Source organism: Topomyia yanbarensis, chromosome 3, assembly GCF_030247195.1.
Source record: "Topomyia yanbarensis strain Yona2022 chromosome 3, ASM3024719v1, whole genome shotgun sequence".
Taxonomy (NCBI): Eukaryota; Metazoa; Arthropoda; class Insecta; order Diptera; family Culicidae; genus Topomyia; species Topomyia yanbarensis.
The window spans coordinates 143,094,579-143,121,712 of record NC_080672.1 but is presented as its reverse complement, the minus strand read 5'-3'; the positions used below and the strand labels follow the sequence as shown (position 1 = coordinate 143,121,712).

The 27,134-nt window shown below is 36.9% G+C and overlaps 2 protein-coding genes across 5 annotated transcripts in view; one reads left to right on the top strand and one right to left on the bottom strand.

Annotated features, from left to right (window-relative positions):
* LOC131689015 (elongation of very long chain fatty acids protein 4-like) overlaps window positions 1–27,134 on the top strand; it is a 295,570-nt gene that overhangs the window by 41,804 nt on the left and 226,632 nt on the right. The gene's annotated exons all lie outside the window — the stretch shown is intronic.
* LOC131689011 (glycine receptor subunit alpha-2) overlaps window positions 1–27,134 on the bottom strand; it is a 182,300-nt gene that overhangs the window by 11,679 nt on the left and 143,487 nt on the right. For 3 of the 4 annotated variants that reach the window (XM_058973734.1, XM_058973733.1, XM_058973735.1), the window contains 3 exons: window positions 25,207–25,283; window positions 23,532–23,631; window positions 23,261–23,415 (listed from right to left, as the gene is read on the bottom strand). In XM_058973734.1, coding sequence (XP_058829717.1) covers window positions 23,261–23,415; window positions 23,532–23,631; window positions 25,207–25,283 — 332 coding nt within the window. Of the gene's footprint in view, window positions 1–23,260; window positions 23,416–23,531; window positions 23,632–25,206; window positions 25,284–27,134 lie in introns of those variants that run through there. The other variant, XM_058973736.1, reaches the window with a different exon arrangement.

The following is a 27,134-nucleotide window of genomic DNA, read 5'->3' as shown; positions in this document are numbered from 1 at the left end:
CAATATCCGGAGCTCTCTACCGGTCCCTTTGTGGTCTTCTTTCGGCCCAAAACAAAATCGCTGAATCTATTAAGGATTTGAAAAGACCTGACGGAACGGTAACCGAAATAAGAAAGCTCCGCTCAGACAGGGTCAGAGTCGTGTTGACTAATTCAAAACAGGCAAACGATATTGCTTGCTGCGAGCACTTTACGAAGGACTATTATGTGTATATTCCAGCTGTAAAAGTACAGTCTGAAGTAGTTGTCACCGATGAGAGTTTGACATGCGTCAAACTCTTATCGGGTAACCATCGCTGATACCGCTTTGCCAAATTACGTCCTCTTGCACAAGGTTCGTCTGCCTGTGCGTCTGTTTGTGCCGCGGATCATGAATTGCACAAAATGTAAACAATTGGGTCACACAGCCACCCATTGTAGCAATAAGGCCCGCTGTGGAAAATGCGGTGAGAATCATGTGGATGATTTGTGCAGTAAGAATGCTGAGAAGTGTCCTTACTGTGCAGAAATTCTGCATGATATCTCGGCATGTCCCGCGTACAAACTACGCGGGGATAAACTAAAACGTTCCCTTGCGAGACGATCCGAACGTTCTTTCGCAGAAATGCTAAGAAAGCTACGCCACCAACCTCAACAAACATCTATGCTTATTCTCACTTGCCTCCTGACGAGGGCGAGGCTGATGACCTACAAGAGGGAACATCCACTAGGGTGCCTAGAAGTTATAGGAAGAGGAGGAACATTTTCTCTCCTAAAGTTCCTTGTCAAGGCCAGAAGGTGTCCCTAGACGGGGCTTCGAAAGTGACATCTCTTGGAAGTGTTGCAACCAAGCCGAAGCAAGTAGCTCCTGGTCTCAGGGAATTAAACTTAGAGAAGGAGTTCCCAGCACTTCCCGGAACAAAAACTTTTACGTGAATGACATTGACGAATGTCTTGTCAATTCCTGCACGCTAAAGCAGCTTACAGATGACGGTGTGGTCTCTATTACAGGATCCAAAGCCGTCGATCTGCAAGGATCATTGCAGGATACCTTGGACAATTTTCTGCTTGAGCCCTCCAGCTGGGTATCGAGTTATCCACGGAGAAAACTGAGCTAGTCGTATTTTCAAGGAAGCGTGAACCAGCGCAACTACAGCTTCAATTTATGGGTCAAACTATTGCTCAGATTTCAACCTTCAAATATCTTGGGGTCTGGTTCGACTCTAAAGGAACTTGAGGATGTCACATTAGGCATCTAAAAGAGTAGTGCAAACAAAGGCGCAAATTTCTCCGTACAAAAACCGGAACAGGGTGGGGTGCCTACCCAGGAGACCTGATCAGGCTGTACCAAACAATGAAATTGTCGGTGATGGAGTACGGAAGTATCTGTTTTCGCTTCGCTGCGAACATACATTTCATCAAACTAGAGCGAATCCAATATTGTTGTTTGAGTATTGCTTTGGGTTGCATGCACTCGGCACATACGATGAGTTTAGATGTGCTGGCGGGCGTTCTTCCGCTGAAAAATCGATTTTGGAACCTCTCATATCGATTACTCTTCCGATGCGATATCTCGAACTCGCTAGTAATTGCAAATTTGAGAGGCTTGTCGAGCTCAATTCTCAAACCTGATTTATGTCGTTGTACTTCGATTAGATGGCACAAAATATCAATCCATATTCATATTATCCCATCCGTGTCAATCTCCTTCATGCTTCTGATTCAACTGTATTCTTCGTTACATCCATAAAAGATGAGATTACTGGAATCATGGATCACTTATGTCCGCATGTGATCCCAAGCATCTTTCATAGAAAATTTCGAGAAGTCGACTGCAACAAGATGTTTTACACCAACGGGTCACCGCCTCATTCAAACTCAATGATTCTGCTTCAGTTTACGTCGCAGAACTTGCTGCTATTCGGTATACCCTTGGGATCATTGATACTTTGCCCATCGATCATTACTTTATTGTCTCGGATAGCCTCAGCTCAATCGAGGCACTCTGTTTAATGAAACCTAGAAAGCAAATTCCATATTTTCTAGGCAAAATCTGGGAGCACCTGGAATATTTTGTCTGTAAGATCGTACAAGGTTACCTTAGTTTGGGTTCCCTCGCATTGCTCCATTCCAGGTAATGAAGAAGCGGACTCTTTAGCTAAGGCGGGCGCTTTAGAAGGTGACATATATGAAAGACCAATTAGCAGCAGCGAATTTTTCAGTATTACTCATCAGAGAACTCTCGAAAGTTGGCAAACTTCATGGAGCAATGGTGAACTAGGAAGATGACTACATTCGATAATCCCTAAGGTATCGACGAAACCTTGGTTCAGGGGCATGGATGGGGGTCGGGATTACATTCGCGTGATGTCTCGGCTCATGTTCAATCACTACACGCTGGGGGCTCATCTCCCACGTATTGGGCTCGCGGATAGCGGTATCTGCGCTTGTGGCAACGGTTATCACGAGATCGAACATATTGTCTGGGCATGCGCCGAGTACTGTTCTGGCAGATCTCAACTATTCGTTTCCCTTCGGGCCCGAGGAAGGTCACCCAATATCCCGGTTCGAGATGTGCTGGCAAGCCGCGATCTCCTCTACATGTCACTCATATACACCATCCTAAAAACCATCAATATCCAGATTTAACTGCCTCTATCTTTTCTCTTATCATTCCCAGAAGTGCCCTCTTCCCCCTACCGTACCCAACGATGGTTTGATGCGACTCCAAGACGACACAAATCATCTCTGTCGTATGACACAACAAACACGAGACCTACAGCACAACATCACACGTGCAACGCGGTGCAATGCCGATCCGCATCTGAGCCGTACTACGAAATCGTCTGGAGGAACCCCTGCCGGCTCGAGGAAGACCGCCCGGCGTCCCAATACATGATGCATCCGTCCGAATCTGTAATCCTTACCATTGATTCCCGATGCCGGAAATTGAAAGTTTATATCTTACCCCCGCCCCTGTTAGCCTTATCCACCCTCTCTCCCCTATCTCTGATACACAGATGTAGGTTTTCACCCCCCCCCCTCCCCTTTGAATATCTTCCCAAAACTTATGTGCCCCTATCTTCTAGTTTTAGTTGATCAATATTTAATCTTGTTAAGAAATGCCCAACAGTACCACTAATTAAAAATAGCCCTAATTAATCCCCCTTAATAAAAATGAACCACTCCCTCCAGTTATTTCTAATTAATAAGCTTATAAAATGTTCCGCTTAGTTAATATTTAATTGCTCAAACAATCTCCCTTCTAAAATTCTAAAAGTGCATTACTATACAAAGAACACACAAAATGACTTGCCCCCCAAATCTTACGAATATTATATTATCCCCTCTTGTATATGTATAAGTTAGCTGTAAAATTTTTTAGTTGCATTCTATAAAAACAAGATGATATTGAATTGTGTAACACCCTAGTTTTAAGAAATTCAAAATGTAAAACAAAAAAATGGCACCTTTAAACTAACGCAAACGTGCCTTATCAAATAAACGAATTAAATAAAAAAAGTAAAATCGTTTTTTGTGAGATACTTTGGACCGAACTAAGTCACACGGATCATATTTTGACTTTGTTGTTATGTTTCTTATTTTTAAACGAATTAGTTTTTAAACTACTCTTAAGAAATATGGGTACCATACAAAATCGAATCAACTATTATTATTCACATCCTCCTCGAGCTCTAATAACAACTGCTAGACGTCGTAGGATTGAATCAACCAATGATTCCTGGGCGGAGTTGTTGACTTATACCTAAGATTTTTTAATTACTATTTTTAGTTGAACTGCCTATAATCGCAAGTAAGGGCCATATAGATAGGGAACCCCATAGAACATGGCACTAACTTGTGATTACACTAGTTTACAAATTTTGGGTTAATTGCATGAAGTTAAGAAAAATGAAGTTACGAGAAAAAGTGTTTTCTAGATTAATTTTGGGTCGCTGAATACGAAAATAATACTCTTTCAAAGAAGTTCGAGTTTAAAAAAAAACGTTTTTCTTTTGCTTCCGCTTTTTTTTGTTTTTGCTCTATTTTTTATTACAGAAAAATAATTTTTCATATTTTCAGAATCTAATGTGACAGATTTTAACAATTTTAAGGTAATCGCGATAAGCTAAGAAGAAAGGTGCTTCTTGAGTTAATTTTGGATCGCTGAATACGAAAAATAAGTCCATTTTTTCAAAGAAGCATTTTCAAGATTTATTTGAAAAAGTTGTTTTGGGCACTATTTTAGTTATTTGTCAATATCTTATTCAAATAGGATCCGATCGAAACAGTTCGAAAGGTATTGATGTGCCCTTTCCGAAAATGTATAATATGCGTAGATCAAATCTCGACAAACATATGATTACGGCTTAAAAGCCAACTGTCAAAATTCTCTTTGAAATGAAATTTCAGACAAACTGTTACCGCCAATCACAGATGCTAATAGTAAACTAAAGAAAAAAGTTTTCTCTTGCATTAACTACTATGAACTGCGTTTAGCCAGTAACGGTTTGTCCAGAATTTCCTTTCAAAGAGAATTTTGACAGTTGGCTTTTAAGCCGTAATCGTATGTTTGTCAAGAAATGTACATTTATTATGATTACAATCGACCAAAGTAAAAAAAAGTCCAATGTTCGACCTTTTTTTAAAAAATGCATATTTCTAGTAAATTTTTTATAATAAATCAAGGACAGAAGAAAATTCTTTTAGATTCTAATGAGATAAACAATCTTTTTGCATAAATTTTAATCCAATCGTCACAAAAGTCGGATGAAAAATGTAAATGAAGCACTGAGTGAAAATTGTAACTTTTTATTTTTCGCACAATCATACTTTCGGCTGAAATAATCTTCTATACTTGATAGTTATTGTTTGTGTTGGGTACTGTCTTCTCGAGCTTGCATCCATCCATCCTGCGGCATTTGAATGGTTTTGGATATTTCATTGTACAACTTAGTGCTCGTTTTTAAAATGTGGAAATATCGTTGGAAAAGTTTTGTTTTGTGGTGAGTTCATATTTTACGAATTAAAGGAATTTTCGCCTTCTGCTTCAACAGGCTTCACAGCAGATTCTCAGTTCACAGAATATTACGTGGCTAGTGCTACGATCCCACTGAGATTCCTTCCCGATAGGGACTCGAATATTTGACGACTGGCTTATGAGACCAGTGCTACACCCTCTAAACCGCCGCTCCAGGGCAGGGTCCGCTAAAATCATAAAATTTCCATTTCGCTCAATGTGCCATAGCATCAACATTTTCCATCCGATGTTAGTGATATTAGGCTTAAAATTAACGTAAACATATTATCTGTCATCTTAGATTCTAAAAGGTCCGAAAAAAAATTGTTTTTAGGTAAAACAAATTATTTAAAATGAGTAACTTTTAAAAATGGTCCAAAATGCACTTTTTTTAAACTTTGTTCGCTTGCAGCACTAAAAATTCTACATATGATCGACACATATTATATGTTTTTGGAAAGGACATCTCGGCATCTTTCAACCTGCATATTGACTAAATTAATCAAAAGATTTTGACAAGAAATATTGACTAAAAACTACAAAAAGTGCTCAAAAACAAGTTTTTTGAAAAAATCACAAAATCGCTTCTTTGAACAAAAAAATGAATATTGTTTTCGTGTTCAGCGACCCAAAATTAGTCTAAAAAATACTTTTTCTTGAAGCTTCATTTTTCTTGTAAACTAGTGTTATGAGCGTGCAGTGCTGTATCGAATTGTCATCCATTTGCAAATATACGATGGAACTAAATACCCCAAATGTTATTTATTGGGTTTAAATCAGGACTGAGAGCAGGCCATCCCAACATATCGATGTTTCGTGGCGCAGGAAAGAATGTTGTTCGTTTTGAGGAATGTATTGCGGCATTTTCTGGTGAAAAATCCAGGTTTCTCTCTACAAGTTATCACCAAAAGCAATCAGAACATTCCCAATGAGTTCTATGTGCTTTTCTGAAGTCATCTTGACTGGTATAATACAAATTGGGGTCGGAGAAAGTTTTGAGAATGACGGAATACTACTGGTATATTTCATAATTCTAATACAACTAATTTACTACCATACTAATTTTAGTTACCATTTCCAATAGTGGGTAACTAAATGGTTCACGAAAATGAGCGTTGATATCGTTACAAAGCTGAGAGCTAATCCGAGAAAAGAAGCTACCCAAGTAACAATTGAAGTTTTATAGCATGCTACAAGTGTAATCTCAATTAAAACGATGGAATAGATGGATAAAATGACGGAAAGCAAGAGGAAAGCTAAATGGATGGATCAAGCGAGGTCCCGACTTAAATGTGGAAAACTTGTGAGCAAAAAAAGAGATGATATGAAAACACAAGGAGACCTCCCTTCCACACAGAGGAATGCTACACGGTGTCTCTGGTAGAAAATATTTAGACAAAAAATCAGAATCGTTAAAGTACTCACTCATCGAAAGATTAGATGCTCCTCTTTCATCTGAGCGTGACTTTGAAATGTTCTATCGGGGGGGTCTAAAAAAATATTTTTATTACCATTTTAAGGCTTCATTTTTCAAATAGTTTTTAATTGAATAGTTATAAACAAATATTTCACTTTTAGAAGGTTGAATTAGTGACCACACAGTGCTGGAGAAACAGATATGTTGTTTTAATAATGTACTTCGAAGACGCCATTTATACGGTTAGGGGTCATGCATAAATGACGTAGCATTTTGGGGGGTAGGGAGGGTATACCAAATTTGTGACGAAGTGTGACGATGGGGAGGGTAGGGCCAGAAGTTGTGCGACGTAGCATTAAGTTTAAAACCCATTGTTTAGAGAAAACAATTTAATGATCCTCAATTCCCAAGAGAAATAAATTTAAATTCAAACAAGTTACTTTTGATGTTGTTTTTCATGAGGTAAATTTTACGATTCGCAGAATTACAAGTTCGCAAAAATATGAAAAGATTTTGTATGCGGATTTAACTTGCTACATTAGTTAGCCAATGTTGCTAACTACTAGACTTAGTTTGGAAGCTGAATTAAATTTTCACTTTGGATTCAAACAAACAAAATTTAGTAATTTAGATGAATGTATGCTGTTTAGAATCATTGCCAGCCGCAGGATTGTGAACTGAGAGAACTTCTCTTCATGATCCCCTTGACATATAAAATTCAAAACAAAACTATCAACACTATATTTGCCATGAAATGGGCTTATTTTGCACGCAATTTGCTGTAATATTGAAAATGTTGATAAAAGTCGTCAAACATTTTGAAAACATGTAATTTTTTTCATCCCCGGCCGCTTTGCATGGGACCAGGGGGAGGGGCTTGGTAGATGCTACGTTATTTACGAGGGGGAGGTTAGAATTTTATGACCAAATGCTACGAGGGGGGAGGGAGGGGTCAAAAATCGCCGAAAAAAAGCTACGTCATTTGTGTACGGCCCCTTAGTCACTTTCGCGTTGTTAATTTGGTGTTTGGAAATTCGCATAACAAAACGTTTTCTTCAATTTATTTATTTCGAAATATATTTATGCTCGCGGTTCCTATGTAACTAATGCTACATTCAAAATTCTATCATTGTTCTACGGATTCTTCGAACAATTTTACCTTCATTTGGTTTGATTTAGTGTTTATTTTCGATGAAAATTACGAGTTTTGACAAGATCGAAAGACTTTCGCTTTGAAAATGCTTAAGAGCACAAATCATATATTAGCAGTAAAATATATTTTCCACAAATTTATTTCAAGCTATCTGTTATATATATATATATATATATATATATATATATATATATATATATATATATATATATATATATATATATATATATATATATATATATATATATATATATATATATATATATATATATATATATATATATATATATATATATATATATATATATATATATATATATATATATATATATATATATATATATATATATATATATATATATATATATATATATATATATATATATATATATATATATATATATATATATATATATATATATATATATATATATATATATATATATATATATATATATATATATATATATATATATATATATATATATATATATATATATATATATATATATATATATATATATATATATATATATATATATATATATATATATATATATATATATATATATATATATATATATATATATATATATATTAGACATAATAATATCTCTCACTACGAAGGTTGCAATGGCGAATGGGGGGGGGGCTCTGAAGCAGTATGTATCTATTTATCTATCCATCTATCAATTTTGATGAAATTTAGTATACGTATTCCTTCTACCAAGGAAATATTCATGGTGTGGTTTTGTGGGGAGGCAGAACCTGTGGCCCTATATATTTTTGGTGCAGGTATTTCTTCCACCAAGGTGGTGGACATGATTGATGGGTTCGGAACCTGCAGGAGAGGGAGGAATTCTGAAAATTAATCTATCTTTTTAAATGGATATAGAAATCTGCAATTTTATTGAATTTAGAACTACCAGCAGAAGAACAGCTCGGCCCTAAAATAGCTACTGAATTATGCGCTTACACAAAATGGTACTTATAATATCAATTAAAACTGCAGTATAAGCTAAGTGCTGAAAAAATGCAACACTGTAATATAGTACGAATTCACGATGGCACAAAAATGTATTTGAAGTACATGATCGTACATAGACATATATAAAAGGAACCAAGCGAATGTCTGATCGCGTGGCCGGTGATCTTCGTCAAATTTTGGCCGTTATTCCACACCTACTAATTAAATCAATTCTTGCCAATGTCAAAGATTTTTTTCACAATTTTTGATCACAGATTATTTTTCACAGATGGCAGATTTTCGGCATTTTGATGAAAATTTCACTGATTTTTGGAAATATTGAGATTTTTCACAGAGTTTTCGGAAATTTATCACAGATTTTTTTCCTATTTCAGTTACAACAGATGGTAAAAAGATATTTTTGACCGAAATACAGATTTCAATGTGGCATCCCTGTTTGTTATCGGTTGCATGCGTAACCTGCATAATAGCAATCTGTACTTTCGTTGCGCAAAGACGAAAACTTTCTTAGCAACAAATTTACACGGATCGATGGAAAGCACAACGAAAGTTTAGTATTTACGTTCGATCAATTCATTGATTCATTTCCACTTTACGTGATTCATTTCCACTCAGCCTATCCTATTTAGATTCTGCTAATAGGTACATACTACAAAGTCTATTTATGAATGCCACTTCAAAAACAGTTGCAAAAACGCATCTACGTTCATATATAAAATTGTTTTCTTTTCTTGTATATTTATAGTTTCGATATATGATTGAGACCCCTGCATTCGCTACATTTGTATGCGTACTTTTGGAAAGTTACTATAATGGCAAAATATAACTAGAAAGCTTAGTCTATACAAGTGTGATTATACTGTCTAAAACTTGATTTTTCTTAACCAGTCCGGGTTTTTTACCACACACAATCGAAAAGTTTTTACATTTTTTAAAAGCTGATATTGTGCTGTAAAGATTCAGTTTCAGATATTAGTTCGGTCACGGTTTTCTGTCTTCTTTCTTCAGATCTTCTCAAACAAGTTTAATCGGATTCGATCACCTACTGCAAATGAAATGACCTGATAACCAAGAAGGTTTGATTCAATATGTAACATTCGATGTTGATTGGTTGTGGTTAAACTTTACGTATGAAGTATATTTGATTTATTATTAAAATATATTTAAAATATTTTTTGTTAGTACATTTAGGTACTAAGAAAATAAATATTTTACATTAGGTAGCATAGTCCTACGTCTACAGTTCGTGGAACCCCATAGGGCTGCCCCTTGTAGTTTTTATTCAGGTAAGGGGAACTGGGGGTAAGACGGACATGTTAAGGTTATACTCAAATAAAACATAGTAAAAGCATGTTTTCGTCAACATGAAATACTCTATGTTGTAGCTCCATATGTTGGCTTTCGAGTGCCCAGAGGGATTATGTTACAAAAATCAACAAGTATCTTTTTTGAACGAAATAGAAAACAAAGAAATATCTGCACTTTTTCCAGACTGCGGGTGAAACGGACATATGGTGGGGGTAAGACGGACATGTCGCCGAAAGGATGATCACAATACAAAATATTAAAATTTACTGTTTCTAACGGATGTTTTGGATAGTTTGTGGTTCTTCTTAATATATATGTTCAATTCGAGGTGAAAAATAACGTTTTGGGGTTCAATTTAAAGTTGAAGCAAATGATGTATTTTCTAATATCGTTTTTTTCCGTTGTCATAAAGAGAGCTATACAATCAGTTCCAATGATCAGTCAAATCATTTATACAAAACTGGAAAGTTACATATTAAGTACGCAATTGGTAGCATCAGTTCCTCGATTACACATAGCCACAATATGCGACCTGCACAAAGTCTTCTACCTTTTCCAGGTCCTAGGAATTCCGTATTCAGCCTCGGTCACATTAACGTGCATCTTGCGGTCTACTACATGTGAGACTTCAGCTAACTGGATGGTTCTCCACGTTTGACTGCTAGAATTTCGTTTCTACACGCGAGACATTCATATAAGGATGAATCAATAGAATTAATCAAGACTGGCCGTCTTGCCCCACCAGTGCACATATTTTTTAAACGCTTGCACTTATTTACTCGTATAAGAACTTACCTATTATTTTCCACGAAGATGTCATTTAAGAGTTACATTTTCGAAATAAAAGAAAAAAATCGCGAAAAAAATGATTTTTTCCTCGATGAACCTTAAAATCAGAGACGTAAAAATTACATCCGCACGAAGATGCACTACTAATTATCATTATTTACTTACATTTTTCGCATTTAACAATATTAAAGGCCTACTGAGTGCTTCATAATTCAAGGATATCCATAAAGAGAGAGTACTCATATAATGCAATTGAACTTTATATGCTATATGCCTAAAATAACCATGTGTCCGTCTTACCCAACCTGTCCGTCTTACCCACAGTTCCCCTACTGCTTTGTACACAGGCAGCCGTACAGCGCTGGGCATCCTGCAGTAGGGAACAATGCTACAGCCATGGGAAAGGTAGGCATTTTGCATCCTTGCGCGCAACTCAAACATGTTCGTTGTTTATTCTTTTATCCACTTTACATTTGCGAACAATACCATTTATTGTGAAAAAATGTGAATTGTACTGGCAGGGCCGTAGCGCCGACTGCACGCTACGGGTAGGTTGCATTCTACAGGCCAATCTAAGGTCTCTAGAAATTAAAATGCAGAATAGTAGGTTTTCCACACGAATTACCATACAATTTTTAAACATAATGTGCTACGTCAGGTCATAACCAATCAACCCCAAATGTTTTAATTATTTGTGGCCCAAAATGGCACCAAAAACGATTTGTTTTGACTTAATGCGGCCACACTATATGTTTCATTCATAACGTTGTGTGTTTATGATGTATTCAAGCTCAAAACGGAAGAAAACTTTTAATTGAAACGAAATAGTGGAAACACACAAATCACGCAGCACATTTCACATCATTATCCACCCACAGTCGGGACAAACAATTCAATTTACAACCGGTGACGTGCAACCGCGTGCGAATTCACTAACCGGAAACAGACACAGCCCAAACAATTGTACAACCAAAAACCCACAAAAATACAAACAAATAATAAAAACAACAGGAGAAACAAGTGAGGGGCATGAAACGATTTGGTGAAAATGACATGTTTTATAGCCTTCGCAGAAGAAAAATGAGAACACAAAACCAAAACAATTGTGGTGATGGTGGTGGCCCAAAATCAATAGCTGACACTCAAAAATATACTGTTAATACTCACCTTGCTGACGTATCGATGTCATACAACTCATTTTGCCACATAAAACCCTATTAATACCTTGATTTATAAAAGATTGACCTGCAAAAATGGTTCATTTTGGATTTCATTCTGATTGGTAGGTGTTTGTCGCGCGCTTGATTGGTGGCTTATTGCATTTCGGCATATACCTAGCGCACATAGGACGGAAAAGTGAAGGTGGTGTTTTGATGAGGATAATTTGCGCCTATTTTTTGTATTGTTTTTGTTTTCAAAGTTGGTGCCAATTGCATCGGATGAATTGCGCACGAGGTTCTGCATGGAAGGACGAACGAACCAAAAGTATGAAATGTCGAGCGAGGAAGTAAAAATCAATCAGACTTTAAAACTTTGCGCTGCCATGCGGGCGTATCAAAGTAAGGCACATTCATTCGTGTTGAATTTAGCTCTCCATTGGGAATTGTTCTTTTCACTTGGGTGGTTCGATATTCCTATTCACAATATTATATTATTCATGTGTATACACAAATTGTGCGGAAAATCAATGCAATTTGAATGCTATTGTCAGATATTATTATGAAATTTTCCAATGAATTTCTAGTAGAGTAGAAATGGGATCATATATGTGTGGGGTACAATAGGTATATTGCATTATCTTTGCTATTTTATCGCAGAGGTCGGAGTTGCTTGAATTAAATACATGGTAGAGAACAGGGCCGGCGGATAGCGTGGGTAGTATGGGTAGTACTACCCACTCGAAAATAACCGAGAGGGGAAATACCCACTCGAAAGTTTGGAACAAACTAAAACCTGAAATTAAACGCATATTTGTATTGCACAAAATGCATGTGTCTGAAATCCTTGATGCACAACAATTTCATTTTTTTATTGAGATACAAATTTATTTTGGCTTACAATTTAAATTTCTTGAAAATATGGTGTACATAATAAGAGAAATATTAGTGCATTTCTATTCAGACTAAAGGATGCAGTTAGAAATATTTTCAAAGACTAGATATACAATTTGTTATTTTTTTAGTATGAACTATTATTTAATTAACAATTGAAACAAGGAGAAACACTATTAGGCTTATTATACGGAAAGCACACACACTAGAGGAATTGATTTCAACATCCGAGTAGCAGAGATCGTATCAAGTAAAGTGAAGAGAGGGCGAACAACAATGTTGTTAGGGAAAAGAAGAAATTGTATTTGCAGCTTTTTGGCAAACGGAAGAACACTACAGGAAATCAAGAACCAGATCGCCCTCCTTGGATCCGCTGGGAACTCTTTTGGGACCAGATTTCCAGGTAGCTGTTAGCATATCAACCAAATGAGAAGAGATAATTAAATTAAATTAAATTTTATCGTGTTTCAAAATTTGTAAATGAGAGACAAATAGGGAGATCGAGAATAGCTAGCACATCTCGGACTAGGTTGAAGGGATTCGTTTAACGGAGATCTGGCGCTAGGGCATTAGGCGCACGGCCAGACAACAATGTTGTGATAATCGTCACCATAAGGGCAGAGACCGCTCTCCACGACCCCACTACACTGAAGATGCTCATTGCTCATCCATCCAATGGACATGACTCGAGATATCATCTGAATGAAGTCACGAGCCTTATCCATCCCCTTGAACTAAGGCTTGTTAGTGCTGTTGGGATTTCTAAACTTCCATTGTTCCACGAAATTTGCTAATTTTCGAGTGTCTTCTGACAAGAAATACTGAAAAACTCGTTGAACATCGAATAGAGAGCATTCTTGGAACTGTGCTGATGTGGACATGGTCGTTGATGGGTAAATATAAAACCATTAGTTTTGTGGGGAGATTGCATGCAGCAGAGCCTCTTTTACGATCACCCTCACCGCTACTGTCATAATAATTAGCATAGAAGCGATGTATAGCTGTCATCATCTAACGAACGCTACAGTGATATGCGCACTATAACCCGGACAAACCATTCGGAATTTGATTCGGAATCCTGCATGGAACCAGTATGGATTCCAGCTCAAATGCAACAACCGATTCTGAAACCGATTGGGTCGGAATCGGTTGTTGCATTTGAGTTGGAAACCATACTGACTCCATTCAGAAATCCGAACCGGAATGAGTTTAACTGGGAATGCTTAGCGCGAGCATCTTTACTGTCAGATAAATTGATGTATTCAAAGAACGATTATTACGTTTAAATAAAGTATTATCATTTCATCGCGAAACATCCGTCGACAAACCGGTGCCAATAATTGCGTTTTCTGCATTCATTAAGTTTTCATTTGCGTTTCTAACGTTGCGTATATTCAGAAAGATTCGGGCACCAAATACTTCGTGTTAAACTTAGAAAAATAATGGGAATGAAATATTGGGACACTTGGGGTTTTTGGTGTCCCATGAGGAAATTCCTGTTAGTTTCTAAGATTACTGAGACGAGGGGCCACTTACTTCGGTTTTGTGATAGCACCCATCAAAGGACACCCTCAGGCCTGTACGAGGCAGATTAGGAGAGGAAAAAATTTTCTTTTTTCGAAAATTTATAGGCACATTAGAACATGTTCTCTCAATGGGATTGTCAGACTCTCGCTTGTGGACCAGTAAGCGTAGAAATTAGTCATGGTTTATACGTTTCTACATTGGGTAGCTGTATGGCCCTATTGTTCGCATGCCCTGAGGCTCAAAAAGTCGAACAGGTAGACGAGCCCCTTTCAAAAAAATAAAGTTTGGAAGAGTAGATCCGGCGAAAGGCTCGACATGAGACTGATTGAAAATAAGTTCTTATACTCCTCAATTAATTTTGAACGCAAGTGCTTGCAAACCAGAATTTTCACTGAGTTAAGCCTGGAAAGAGCCGACTCCATATTTCGCAATTAAGGCCCCTGTCTGAGACTACACTATCAATCCCTACTTCCCAGGTAGGTACGTAGACAAGATACTTCTTCGTACACGGCCGAGTGTTGTTTATTTAGTTTACGCGATATATTGATGATGTTAAATTGGTTATATTCGGTCCGGAAGTAGACCTTCCAGGGGCCTGTTGTAATAGATGAATATAATTTATATCGAAAAGTGATTTATCGGCATTATTTTGCCATCGGATAAATGTTCAAATCGACCTCCATTGAGTCTGAGGGGCTGTCTGTTGTCAGAGATACCTTCCCATTAGCCAACACTATCATGTGGGTTTCAGTACCCGCGTAAAGGTTTTAATGGAGGAAACAAAATTAATGCAACGAATAGAGTAATTGGTACTTAGCTGTGGAACATTTGTAGTATCAATAATCAACACACACATTTTTGCTGAGCCGTCGGTCACACAGCCCGTTAACAAAGGGTATTTCCAAATAATTTTCACTTTCACTTACATATGAACTTTTGTCACTACAAGTATAAATCACTCCAAATCTTATTACCCACTCGGGAAAAAAGTGATTCGCCGGCCCTGGTAGAGAACATTGTTGACGACTGTCATTTCGGCTGTTACCGTGAATCAGCCGTATAATTTACGTCGTCGTTCACTTTCGGAATTTCGCGCAGAATTTTGCACGGAATTGCGCATGGAATTTCGCGCAAACTTTCGCGCGGAATTTTGCATCGAACTTTGCGCGGAATTTCGCAAGGAATTCCGAGCGGAATTTTGTACGGAATTTCGAACGGAATTTCACATGCAATTTCGTACGGACTTTCGCTCGAAGTTTCACGTGGAATTTCGCACGAAACTTCTCACATAATTTCGCACGAAATTTCGCGTGGAATTTCACATTTTTAATTTCATCCATAAGTACAATAGTACCGAAATTGTGCGATTTGAATTTGTTTCATTAGGTCTATGTTTACGTTAAGAGTACTCCAACGACTAACCTCAGGTGCTGTACTTCAAATAAAATTAAAAATATACATTCTTACAGAAATAATTCTAAACACAAAATTAAACTTCATTTGAAAATACTAAATAATTTCCCTGGCGAAAAAAGCATTTCAAATAGAATTCAGCGAAAAAATTTCCGATATCGCTAAAATTGAATTCAACGAAGTGCGTTGACGATGACGATGAACCTGAAATTCAACGCCGGTAATGAAATTCATCGTTATCGGCGGTAAAATTGAATTTAATGTTAACAACCCTGTATGAGAGCCTCTCTTTTTTACTTTAGTTTCAGTTAATAGATTGGTTGCCCTCATTTAAGAAACATTCAGATGTTTTAGTTATTGGTGTTAAATGTTCATTTGATTATTCCAATATCTTCTGACTATCCGAGTAAATATCTATAAAAAATCGATTGTTCGAAATTTATAATAAACAATTTAAAATGTGACGTGTTTATGTTATGTGAATAATTGTGCTATTATTTCTACAGAATCAACCTTCACCGACGGTTGTCACTTGTCATGTCAATATCTAAAGGAAAAACTTTTTATTGCTTCCATCTACACTTTTTCAAGAGCCTCGGTACGCTGCTGAACGCTTTTATAAAATCATTAAATTCCTACCCGAAACACTGCTAGCCTTCAACTTCAGACGACCAACACGGTTTCATGCCTAAACGATCGACAACGACCAACTTGCTCTCGTTCACATCATATGTACTCGATGGACTCGCTGACGGGTTGCAAATGATATCGCAATAGTGAAGCTGGAAAAAATTTGGTATTCATGGACAACTTTTGCGCTGATTTCGTTCCTACCTCGATGGAAGGCAACTTCAAATCAGAATTAAGGACTGTCTATCTGCACCATTCTTCGCTACATCCGGCATCCCACAAGGAAGCTATCTCGGTCCAGAAATATACCTCCTACACTTCAAGGTCGTCAATATCAAATTACAAGGATCACGCCTTTCATTCGCTGGCGACAAGAAAATTTTTCGATGAATACGGGATAAAACCGACGCCAAGTCTCTTCAGAGTGAACTGGAGAGCTTTAGCACGTGGTGTGAACTAAACAGAAGGACTTCCGACGCATCCTCCACTACTAAACTCCCACCTTCTCCACTTCCAAACCCATTCCACCAACATTTCAAAATATAATCACATGAAGATAACATTGAACTCATGTTCATTAAGTTAATTGAGTATTAGGGGAGCCTGGGGCTAGTTGGTGTTTGGAGTAAGCTGGCGGAATCCCTTTTTTAATTCGTTTATCACGGCTCATAGCGGTAGCTTAACGGAGCCGTGGATCTTTTATATGTTTACAAATGTAAAAATAAAAAAAATATTAACAAATATTATTATAATATTGGATCTCGTGCGCGCAACTTTTTATTGCGAGCGGAGACCTTCTTTCGTGGGGGTTGCTGGCAATCTACATCTGGGGGGTCATTTAATTCTTTTTTGTTTTTCACGTCCACGTCGAAGTCGGCTTGGTGTCCGCGATCAGATGTTTTTCCCTGTTTCTTGCACTTATTGTTGACCAGCGTAAATCCGTCACTGTTATTGTTATCCTTGCCAATGTTGCTTACAGTTGATTTTGCTGTACTGGATGCCTCTTTTGTGGTTGTCATTATGGTCTGCGCAACTGCTGCCACAAATTTGGCCACCGTTTGTGGTTCAGGCATTGGTATTGAAAACTCTGTTTTGGGTTGATTTGCTGTAGATGAGTTGACAATCGGTTGAGATGCGTCTTCCTCTGCATCTTCCGCGCAAGGTTGTCCACGATGAGCTGTCTGATTACAATACTTGCACGTAGGAGTTTGCCCCTCATGGGTGCATAGCGTAGTTTGCATAATTGTAGTTCCGTGAGTTTTGAGTTTTATTGTCAAGTAGGAGGGTATAGGCCTTTCAACCCGCATCCTCACTACAAAAACGCCGTTAGGAGTACCCGGGAAGAAGTTTCTCCAAGTATCAGGTGAAACGGATTCTACTGCTCCGTATTGCGACATGCATTTTGCAATTGGCTCAGGAGGGGTACGAGGTTATAGGTCATATAACCTTACATCTATATAATCATTCTCAATATATACGGGAATCTTAATTCCAACGTCGTCACTTGCAACCACGTGTTTTAAGTTGTTCTTCAAAACGAAACGCTCGGCTTGTGCTAACGTGTTGAATGAGATTAACACTGCACTGCGAAGATGATGATACTGAAGGTACAACACTTCCGTAAGTCTAAGGTGCATTTTTACCTTCAGAAGGTATTCCACTTCACTAAAACTCGGTCGTTTTAAACAAAATTTAGAGTCAACGACCGCAGCGTTGGGTCGGAGTAGAGCTTTTTCGTCAACTTTACTCATGATGACAAGAATAATCCGATGTTTCCTTTGTTCTCGAGACAATGCACACTAGATCGAGAGGCCTGTTGTTCACTTGGCTCGATTGTACGTCTGACTGCGGCAGAAGTAGAAATTAGACTGGCGGAATCCCGTTGTCTTCGTTTCTATTAGACATATAGCGCTGCCTCTCATTGTGTACCTCAAGTTATGTGAAACCCATTTTCCAATCTGTTTTTGTTAAAAAACATTTTGTTTTGTAGAAGTTGTGGGCGATATTGTGTTTTCGAGCATACCAAGTAATTTTTTTTTTCAATTTTAGACACTTTGTGTTATTCAGGGTGATTTTAAATCTATTTCCCAATTGATTATATTTTTCGAGAGTGCGTAAAAAGAGCTTTCAGTATCCGTATAGATATTAAATCTATCCATGAACTAAAGTTATTTTTTAAATAGTTTTTTTGTAAAATATGGCGTTGACGCACGCGGGGCAAGTTGGAACTAGTAAAATGCCGAGGTATTGAGACTGAAATATATTGGCAATTGTCGGTTAATATACAATTTAATTGAAAAGACATTCAGCAAGAACCTTTGATGTAATTGAATCTCCATTTAGTGGCGTATTCATACATACCGGCAACTTACCCCGGGGCTGCACAGTGGTCCCAAAGAGTAAAAAAGGGGGTTTTTTATATTGCGTCAAAACGGTTGACTTTAGCAATATGGTGTCTTTGAGAAAGTTTCTTGGAGTAGAACTCCCCTTCTTTTTGTCTTATCGGATTGATGATTAATCTCCCTAAAAGTGAGTTACGAAATTTATTTTCTTCAATAATTCAGATAGACAAATACTTACTTCAGCGAAGTTATAGAAAAACTCGTTACAAACATTTGACCAGAAGATTTCAACTCTCTATCTTTTAAGCTTTTTGAGATATGGGACATTATTTGCGAAAGGCCCCTTAAAAACAGTTTTTTCATCATAAGTTTTCTTCTAGATTTTTTCCATGATATAAATGATCTAGAACATTGTTTGGACTATTAAACTGCATTACTTTGCCGAAGACGGAAACTTGCTATCGCTAGTATGTGTGGAGATATTCACATTTTTTGATTGAAAATAGCTCTTTTTCCAATGCCGATAACTTTTAAACGGGCAAAAACGGGCAAACCACTTTGTAAACAAATTAAAGTGCAAGAAAAGCACAACAAATGCTTGAAAATCCAGATCTCCCCAAGGCGTAGCTTTCGGTTCCTCATATTAATAATTTATATTCCATTCTCTTAAATTCAATTAGGCGCGTTCAAAAAAGTTAATGTCGGCCAGAAAACACTCCCAGTCAACTTCCAGACTCAATTAGATTTTTATAATTTCAGTAGGTTCCAGGTTTACCAGGTTCCTTCTTTGTTTATGCCCACTATTCCAAGTGTAATAATGATACGAGAAGTACCGAAATGGAATGGACAGGACAATAGCTGAACTTTCTACCACTCACTGAACATCCTGAAACATATGGATAAACCCAAACGTTAAAAATGACTTATTAACAAATAGATTAACTTTTGTTCATATGATGGGCTGACATCCAATCTCAGAATCAGGACCAAGAACTTCAAAAAACTATGAAAGCTATGCGATTAAAAAATGTTCAAAGAAGCCATCATTACGTTCTTGTAAATTTGAACGATTAAATTTTCTTAATATTTTGATAGACATTTACAACATTTAGGATTTTCACTTAAAAATTTATGTATTGTTTTTGCTTGAGGCTAAAACTAATTTAGGTCTGGAAATCGCGTTGGGTTCTAAATTCTAATAGGGTTACCAAATGGGCTAAGAGTGAATCAAGGAGAGCGAGACTAACAAATTTCATTCATCTTTGAGTAAAATGTGATTAATCGAGTTGTTTTTAGAAAAGATTTCCGATATTTTTTCAGAGCAGTGCTTTATTTGTCCTTTCGGGGTCCTAAGGAACTGTGCAAAAGATTAGGTCAATTAATTATAGCGTGGCATCCCGCATTACATTTGAAATTTGTATGGATATTAGAACGAAAAATCCTACCTTTTGCATTTTCATTTCCAAAAATCAAAGTTTCAAACCCTTTTTTTTACTGCCAGCACTCAACAAGATGAGAAACATGGAAAAATTAGTTTTAAAATTTTCTTCAAGCAATACAATTAATCAAAATCATCATCATTGAATCATTAATCTGAATATAACAAATCAAAAATACTATAAGAAAGTGAACATTTCATTCGCTTGAGCGAACTTAATCTAAGTGATGTCAAATATACCAAGGATTGAGACAACTAAGGACATTTGAAGTAAAATTAAGGACGCTTTCCCAAATCATCAAAATTAAGGACATGTCTGTTAAAATAAGGACGATTGGTAACCCTAGTTCTAACCTGAAGTATATTACAGATTCGCCAACGTTTTGCGTGAACCAAACTCAATTTCATCAAAAACGTTTGCTTGAAGGAACTATTCTAGTTTCGTTGTTAGATTCTCAAACGAAAACGTCAATAAAAACAATTCCGAGACTATAAGGAATCTATGGATATGCATTTTCTTTAAATTCTAACTCTGAACGACTAAGAAATAGGGGTTTAAAATATGTAAAACTTATAAACCGTTATACCATTGCAAATGAGATCTGCTGTTATCTCAAATAGTAGCACTCAAACACGAAACACTAATTTTTAATTCGGTGGTATAAACCTGCGTTGAAGATGTACTCTTTATCTTGTACTAAACTATCTAATAGCGGGCTGGGGAGTACACAACCCCACTTTCTTTTACTATTACTTTATCTTATTATGAAAGCTTGTTTAACCGTTATGTGTCAAACACGGTACCCGGGTACCTTTTTAGGTTTCAATTCATGAAATTCCTATGTTTTATCCATAGCTGGAAATTGAAACTTGGTGACATCTTAGAACTTCACTAAGTCAAGCTTTAGGGTTAATAATATTGTTGATATAGTAAGGGGGGGGAGTTAGGAGCGGCTCCTTAATTTTTTACTACGTAGCAGGCCGACGTTGGTACCCGGGTACCCACAATACTGAAATACCAATAACTAATGTAATTTCCAACCGATTTTGATGCTTTTAGGTGTTTTGGATTCAGAAACTCATCCGCTTTTGGATTTGGAAAAATGAATCGGGTTACTTCATTCGGTTCCTGAGAATCCGGATTTCCGGAAGCAGGTTCCAGTACTGGGATACTATTTGTGAACTTCAATGGAATACTAGCAATATGGGTATCAAAATTCTTGGAATTCATTCAGTAGGTTGTATCTCGTGGTTTTGGAACCATTTGGTGGTTAAAACCCCTGAACGGACATTCCGGAGTAGGTTCCCGTGGGGCCGTGGGAGGCCATTCCATTCCAATTCCATTTTTTAAATTGCCATAGGGTCCCGTAACAATAAATAACAGACTTCCGAGACAATTTGAAGAGTTTTGATACTCATATTGCTAGGAAATTATTAAAATTTAAAAATCATGCCCTAGTATTGGTACATTACCCCGGAAAATCCGGATTACCAAGCACCAGATCCATTCATCTGGTTCAATTTTATAAATCAAAAAGTGGACGAGTTCCTGAATCCAAAAAATCTAAAAGTGTCCAATTCGAATAAAGGAAATCATAGTTATGAGCATTTTAATTTGTGGGTTCCCGGGTACCCACGTTGGCCTGTTAAAGGTGTTTTTTTTTGTTGGACAAATAACAGTTAATAAAATATTTCTAATTTAATTAGAGAAATCTATAAATATTCCACAACACTATGTTTTTGCTTTGTACCCATAACCGATTGCTCTATTAGATATGTAAAAAACAAAACTTTCCATTTTGTAGATCTCTCTGATTCGACTGCTGCGAACATTTTAGGCGATCCGCCATAATAGTCGGACAGCCCTAATGTATTTTGAAGCTTCAAATACTCATAGGAGAAAATTGTATTAACTCTGTGGCAGGGCGATAAAGGAGCAGGATTTGTAAATAAACTTTCCAAGGTGAAGGTTATCGATAGCTTTCATCGGTTTAACTCAGGAACTCATCGACTTTGAGCGAACGAAATCAAGTTTAAATTTATGTATTCCCATACACGCACACACGATTCACGGTCGATTACGATCGTTTTCTAAGGAACAACAGGTCACAGACAAAAATATAAAGACTCAAAAACAACAGCTAGTTTATGAAGAAGATCGGAAAGTTAACTGATAAAATATATTTTGAGGGGTATTTCGAACGAACTGCTATTCGCCGCGCATCAAAGACATTAGTACCTTTAATAAATTTCAATTACTGTGCTCGGCGAGTTATGATTCGCCCGAAATTTTCTCTGTGTATTTAGACAGTTTAGCGTTTCGGCTCATATTGTTTAGAATAATATGCGTCTGTTTGGCTGTGGCCAAAGCAAGAACTGTTCAGTGCTTTTGAGCATTAACTTAAAGTGCACTTTCGGCCTCGTCTAGAAGCATGACCGAGAACTGCCTGCGGTTAGCCGCGTACGGTTTTGTAGCTTGTTTATTTTTGACTTTTCCGATAGCATTTGCTTTCCGGTTTGTTATGGTTGTTCCGATAGGTATAAAGCTATTTTCTTCGGCAAGCCAACTGAATATATTGGCTGGATGTACCTAACCACGATAACGTCCCTTTATACGTTGGAAAGCGCAACTAAAACATTAGTAAGAACTGAAATGCTAAACATGGTTGGTGCATCGTGCTGTTGTTGAGGTCGACAATGATAATTAAATACCTGTCAATGAAGTTTAGAGGAGCCTTTGAGCAATTAATAAAAATCCTAATAATAGGAATGATATTTGTGAAACTGCCATATAGCTCCAAGGAATACACAATTATATTCTCGGAAATAAGACGACATCATCTAACTGAAAGAATTGAGATTTTGGTATTGGTAACTGTCAGCCAAGCGTTACAAAGATTTTGTTGATAATTTCGTCACATTTGACTTTACACAATAAACTCTTCTATGTTAGGTTGTTACATCCAAGCTCTAACGTTAGCGGATTGAATAAAAATGATTCTTGCGAAGCTGAAGGAAAATGCAAACGAAGTAAATAAAGCGACTAACATGTTGAAGCAAATTAAAATTGGTCCAAAATTGAAACACACATTTACAACAGTATCGAACTCATGCACATCTACCATTGAAATTAAAACAATGAAATGACATCTGATCAGTCTGACAATTGTATGGAATGTGCGTCACCAAGACAGTGGACAGCTCACCTGAAATTTTCGAATTCAGAAAGTACGGATCCGGCTGCCACAGGTTATCGAAGAACTCTGGCGGAAGTATAACGTGATCGTCACCATCCTCGAAGATGTCGTCATGCAAGTCCAATCGCGATTCAACCCACTTCTGGTGCACAAACATATCTACTCTGCAGGAACGTACGTCGCGATTTGCAGCAAGAGGAGGGAAATAAGGAAAGAGATTTATATTACTCAATATTATATGAACAAAATATTGACGTATAAATTCCAAATTGGAATTTACCTGAAATCCATGTCCTCCACGTTGATTGAGTTAATGTCCACAACGAATATACTGAACTCTACGACCACCGGTGTACCCTTTTTCGATGGTGGCCTCACTTCTGCGTAAAAAGAAAAAGAGTAATTGCAATCAACATGTCTGCTTCATAGAGTTAGGTATTATTACTGTAAACATTTACATTACATAAACCAGTTCATTCGTTTAGAAACGCGTCCAGCAAACTAGAAAAATGACGAACTTTTTTGCAAACCCGCTGTTATTTTTTAATCTGGTGCTTCTGTGTCAAACATTTTAGCCAGATTGTGAATGATGCTACGTAATGTCTCCGGTATATGAGAAAGTTGACAAATCCAACATCGAGAACTACCATTGAATCAACCTCCTGGGAGTTGTTTTCATCTTGTCGATATTGTGTAAACACACCTAAGCAAGGATTCTTCCCTGCTTGATCGGTTGCAACAAATATCATCAGCGTCGCTTGCACAAATGTTTAAGAAACGCCAGGTAGACCCGATTTACACAGATATTAAGGCAGCTTTCGATACAGTTATCCATAAGATATTTATAATAAAGTTGGATAAACTAGGATGTTGTACCAGATTCAGTCACTGGCTACGATCCTACCTTTTACGCAGTCAAGTAGATAGTTGGTTAAATTGGTGACACTGTATCTTGTACATACTTTTCTAACAATCCCGAATTTCCTCAAGGTAGTAGGCTAAGACCGCTATTCTTCTCATTATTAGTTGATGTTTTGGTGTTCATTCTAAGGCGTGGAAGGAAGCTATGCTCAACCAACGACTTTTCTAGCTATGCGGAAAAAAGCTTACAGCTGTGATTTATACTATCACATTCATTGCTCATAGTGATTTGAAGCATTTAATAATGCCCCTAGTGTTGCGGTATAATTTTGGCACAAATCATCCTACGGTCAGCATGTTTACTAATAACTACTAGGTTGGTGAAACTCAGCTGCAGCGCGTTGATCACGTGAAGGATTTAAGCGTCATTTTAAATCAAAGACCAGCAATATACTGGTTATTTATTCAAAATCTTCGATCTCCGATCTCATACCGAGAATGACGATTGATGGGAACGATATCGAGGTTGCCTTTTCATTATCCATGTATTTGAGCTTACTTGTAATCACCGATAATGACACCAGCAGAGAAACTCAGAGATTTATTTTGGCAGGAAATCGAACCTTATATAATATCGTAAAAGCGAGTTTCTATTGCTTGTATCCATAGATATACTATCTAAGAATATAACACAAAAATTTTAGAAACCAATTCGAAGTGATTACGAAGAAATAGAACGGAATGCATTAGAGCACCAAACACGTATGAGAGCATACTGACGAATGTGGTCGTTGGGAATGTCACTCACTCGTCCTCTCGATGTTTTGGCGTTTGCTCCATATTTAACTTTTAAGATTCTTTCGAATTGATGTATCGATACGCATCCTTTGCAACCGCAAATAAAAGATACGATTTCACAAATTTATCGAGTTTTCCATTATTTAGGTAGTTCAACGGCAAGCCCGCTAGCTGACCCGTAAGGCCGCAATAGATGTAATAGTTATTTAGTCACTACATTGTATAAGAGCCATAATTGAGGTTATGTTCTAGCCACTGTAACTCAAAAGTTATTTAGTTAGATTTTACTGTATTACCTTTCACGTAATCGTCAGGAAGAACAACTCGCGGTTTCAAAGTGTAGTTTTTTGCAGCGATCACATCCTTCAGGAAGCTGAAAAAAACGGAATAAGAAAAAGAATCATGATTTGTTATTTGGAAGTAATGTTACATTCGATATGTAACGATACGATACTGACAGTGGTAAAATTCTAGCCACATAAGACCGTTGCTGGTTACTTTGATACTTTTTGACAAAAACACGCTTCGCTTAAGACAAAGTATGTCAATCCTTTAGTCTTCGTTTCTTCTCTTTTACAGATCTCGACTAGATTCAGATGATCAAAATTTAAAATTTAAAGAACAGAAAACCAAGGTTTTTTGCGCAGAAAAATCAAACAACCCAAGGAATAGGCTCTTTTAACTTAAAATTAGGTACGTTTGAATTTTACCTTTCATCTGTACTTATTAGTGTTATTAAAAATAAAATGAGAGATTCGACTGGTGCCCTTCCGTTGAATAAAGTGCTTTTGAGTTGTTTGAACTGTACCTTAGAAAATTGTGATGCAGTCTTCCTGCATTTCATACTAAACACAAGCCAAAAATTGTTCCGTTATAGTTTCAGTAAAGTAAGTATTTTTTCCTGCCATGCTTGGAATTTATCCACACAAACAATATAGTACCGCTACCTCCGACTGGACAGTACAATAAATTAGCAATAAATAAATAAAAGTGTCAATTCTTTGGGATAACACAATTTCGATTGACTTCAAGAAAACCTGCCCCTGACCTACAGTTTATGAGGTGGGATAAGTAGTACGGAAGTGGCCTACATGTATCTTCAAGAAACTTGGTATTGGTAACGTGTAGAAGTTTAGCCTAGGCAGAAAACAACATAAATATAAAGACATCAGAACCAAGATTTCCGTGTACACTGAAGCCTTTTTGATGCGGTTTTTTAAGCGACTTTTTTATGCGGATTTTCAAAGTTAAGTGGTTTTTTATGCAGATTTTCAAAGTTATGCGGATTTTCAAAGTTATGCGGTTTTTATGCGGATTTTCAAAGTTATGCGGTTTTTTATGCGGATTTTCAAAGTTATGCGGTTTTTTATGCGGATTTTCAAAGTTATGCGGTTTTTTATGCGGATTTTCAAAGTTATGCGGTACGTATCCCCCGCATAAAAGAAAACTTCAGTGTATACCAATGATGATAAGGTAGATTCGTATACACGACCTAACAAGGCTCGCTAGATCTGAATTTATTAAACGAACGATGTACAAATACAAAGAAGTGATACGAACGATACTAGGAGAAACTTTTTCCCCAATACAGTCGCACAGTGATCACATTCCATACAAAAGTCGGACAAAACCTCAAAATTCGCCCGAATTTGATGAAAACTTCAAATTTGGGTAATTCTTCGGCGCCGAATTCATATTTGATAATATTTTTTTATTTTTTTCGCCTCAAAATTTTGGGACTTAGGGTGGTTTGAAAATTCAACATTTACGAATAGGTGGTTGGTTTAGTGAATTTTTAGCTGAATATACATTTTTTCCATTGTTGATAATGCTGAGAGACATAAATAAATTTTATTACGAACCCTGCGTAATCAAACACTACCATGCCTCCTTCAGACATATCATGAAAAATCACCATTTTTCATGCTTCGGGACAGAAAGGAGCAAAACAAGACATTAATTTTCGGAAAGTACACTATGCTTCAAGAGTCATTAACTACAAGCGATTTGGCCAAACTTTTCAAAAAAAGTACAGGAGCTTTAAGCCAATTAATTTTATGCACGATTTATTCTACATGTTCTACATGTCTGAGCAAGAAGAAAGGCTTATATCGACTAAATCGCATGGCAAGTATAAGTCCAAGAAATAATTTTTCAAATAAAACCAGTTCGACCGTAATCGAAATCTTTGCTAAATATATTAAATTACTAAATATATTAATTT